The 2,598-nt window shown below is 61.7% G+C and overlaps 1 protein-coding gene and 1 long non-coding RNA gene across 2 annotated transcripts in view; both read left to right on the forward strand.

Moving 5' to 3' along the window:
* The first annotated feature begins 6 nt into the window (after nt 1–6).
* Nucleotides 7–969, forward strand: LOC111824144. The gene is made up of 2 exons (XR_002827243.1): nt 7–552; nt 843–969. It is a non-coding gene; the product is annotated as an uncharacterized LOC111824144 (long non-coding RNA).
* Nucleotides 970–1,384: 415 nt separating this feature from the next.
* Nucleotides 1,385–2,598, forward strand: part of DBP (D-box binding PAR bZIP transcription factor) — a 6,248-nt gene continuing 5,034 nt past the window's right edge. The window contains 2 exon segments of the mRNA XM_014448952.2: nt 1,385–2,082; nt 2,084–2,144. Of these exon segments, the coding sequence (XP_014304438.1) occupies nt 2,005–2,082; nt 2,084–2,144 (139 nt within the window). The 5' untranslated portion in view covers nt 1,385–2,004.

Genomic DNA, 2,598 nt, shown 5'->3' on the forward strand with positions numbered 1-2,598 from the left:
CCTGAGAGGCGCTGCCGAGGCCCCAACTACCGCCTGCATGGTATGGACCAATCTGCACCCCCACCACCACCACCACCACGTCTTGGTCTAACCCGCCTATGTGTCTCCCTACGGTGTGTCAATATGATAAAGTCCTACCCTCCTTTGCTGCTTCCGTATGGTCCAGCCTCCTGAGTTCTCGCTCGCTCTTACTCCCTCCTCCCTATGTGTCCACGTGCTACAGTCCACCTCCCTACCATAGACCATTGCTGGTCCATGATTTGTCTTTCCTCTCCACTGCTTGTAACGTGCAACTTGGTATATAACCCGACACCCCTGGCTTCTTTGTGGTACGGTTACCTATGGGTCTGTGGGTTCCTCTTCCAAAGCGGTGGAATCCGGATCCATTTCCGGTTCCCACGTGGTGTAAACCCTATGCTGTTCCATAATCTGACAGCCGCTCCCCCCGCCCTTTCCTGAGAATCAATATGGTTCAATCCCCTTCCCTTCCGACTTCCTCCGCTCCCTTCAGCCCTGAGATCTAAACGGCCACCTCTCCGGCTTCTCAACATGGTACAGTCCAGGGGCTCCCCCCCGTCCCCCCTTCAGGAATACCTTCTGGTAGTTCAGCCTGATGCTGACACTGAGCGTCCCCATGCCACCCTCCTGCCGCCTCGCTGCGGCTCCGCCGACTGCCGGGCCATGTCTACCAGCTTCTCCACCTGGTACATTCCGGTCCCCCCTTCTCAGCCTCCCGGTGGTAGAGCCCGACCGCCCCGGCCCCGCCCCCTGCACGCCCCCTGCACAGCCCAGGCGACTGTGCCCGCAACTAACGTCCTCCATCGGTATCGTCTGTCTTGCAGTGGATGGTGCCCCCCACGGTCGCTGAGGCTCCCCACCGAGGATTGCGCCTGCCCTTCCCAACCCTACCCAAGAAGGGAGGGGAGTCACCCCCAAAACAAAGCTATTAAAGGGACAGAATACTTCCTGTTTCTCAGTGGTCTGATTCGAGGCGCGGCCGGGGATTGGAGAATAGCCCCCTTCTTCTAGAAACCCATCTCCCGTCTTCCTGAACCCCGCTATTGGGGTTTTTTACTTCCTAATTCCCAAAACAATCGTTTGGATACGCGGCTCCATTAAGCGGCGCCTCTCCCACCCGCCCCCACCCCTTACCCACTCCGTGGGTCAGGCAGCACGCGCAGAGCCATGTGCTTCCTCCTCCCGCCTGCCTCATTGGCTCGAACTGGGTCACGGACCCGCCCCCAGGGCCGTCTCCCATTGGCCAAATGTAGATCAGGAGTCCCGCCTCCCACGAAAAGGCGGGGCAACTTCACGCCCCGGGCCCCTCCCGTATCCCAGGCCTTGGGGAGCCACCGCTCCCATTTGCCTGAGCGTACCGAGGGGTATGAAACGCGATTGGCCCGCGCTTTCAGCCCGAGGGAGGCACGCGGCTGGGGTGCATGGCCCCAGAGACGGGCGGGGCTGGGCGGGCGCGGGCGGGGGCCGAGAGGAGGGGTGCTCGCTGTGGCGTCGGGTGTTTTGGTTTGGCTTTTTTTTTTTTTTTTTTTCCGCGAAAGAAGTTTGCTTTGGCCACGCCTCAAGGCTGCCGCCTCCTCCTGCCCCCTCCCCCGCCCCTCTGTGCTCACCTCTTGGTGCAGATTGCAAAGCGCCTTCCGTTGAGAGAGCTGCAGATTTTGCAAGAGCCAGGCTCGCCCACCTTGTGGAAGGAGCGCCTTGAGTCCCCTTCAGCCCTCCGTTGCAAAGAGCTGGCCGTCGGATTTGATCCTCCCCTCACCCAGACTGCATGGTCTCCCGGGACCCTCTAGAGTTGCACGTTTCTGCAGCGAGGACTGCAAATCCCCGTCGCTCCTAGGATTTGCACTGTTCTGGATACTGGAATCTTGCAAGCTACGCTCGCCCGCCCCTGGGCAAGACACTCGCCCGAACCACAGGACTGTACCGCTGACGGCAGGCCAGCTCTTCGCCTCTCCATGAGCCCGTAAGCCTGCGGGCAGGTGCCCGGCGATGGCGCGGCCCGTGAGCGACAGGACCCCGGCCCCCCTGCTGCTGGGCGGCCCGGCCGGGGCCCCCCCGGGCGGGGGAAGCGCTGCTTGGGCTGCGGAGCCTTCTGCAAGGGACCAGCAAGCCCAAAGAACCAGCCAGCTGTGAGTTCTAGCCCCCACCTCGCCCAACTCAGACACCCTACTCCCTTAGGGACTCAGGTACTGGGGGACAGGGCGGGGGGGTCCACAGCTACCTTCTCCGTGCGGGGAATCCATCCTCCCAACCTTTACCCATTTAAGGTGTTTAGGTCCTCAGATCTTTCAGGATCCACGACCCAAAAGTACCAGCTCCCAAGCCCGTCTACCGCGAGGACCCAGGAGTCTAGGCCTCCCTCCCCCCACCCCCCACCCAGTGTCCTCCTCCCGGAGGGCCCAGGAATCTAGGCCCTAACCCCTTCTTCCTTTTGGTTCCGAGAGTCTGGACCCCTGAGGTCCAGGGAGGAGAGAGGGGGTGTGTCTGATGCTCACACGGTAGTGACACGGGCTTGGGCGGGGCCTCCTGGGGTCACATGGAGCCTAGGGATGAGGAATGTGCCCCAGGAATAGAGCCCCTTCC

Source organism: Myotis lucifugus, unplaced genomic scaffold (genome assembly GCF_000147115.1).
Source record: "Myotis lucifugus unplaced genomic scaffold, Myoluc2.0 scaffold_967, whole genome shotgun sequence".
In the NCBI taxonomy this organism is placed as follows: domain Eukaryota; kingdom Metazoa; phylum Chordata; class Mammalia; order Chiroptera; family Vespertilionidae; genus Myotis; species Myotis lucifugus.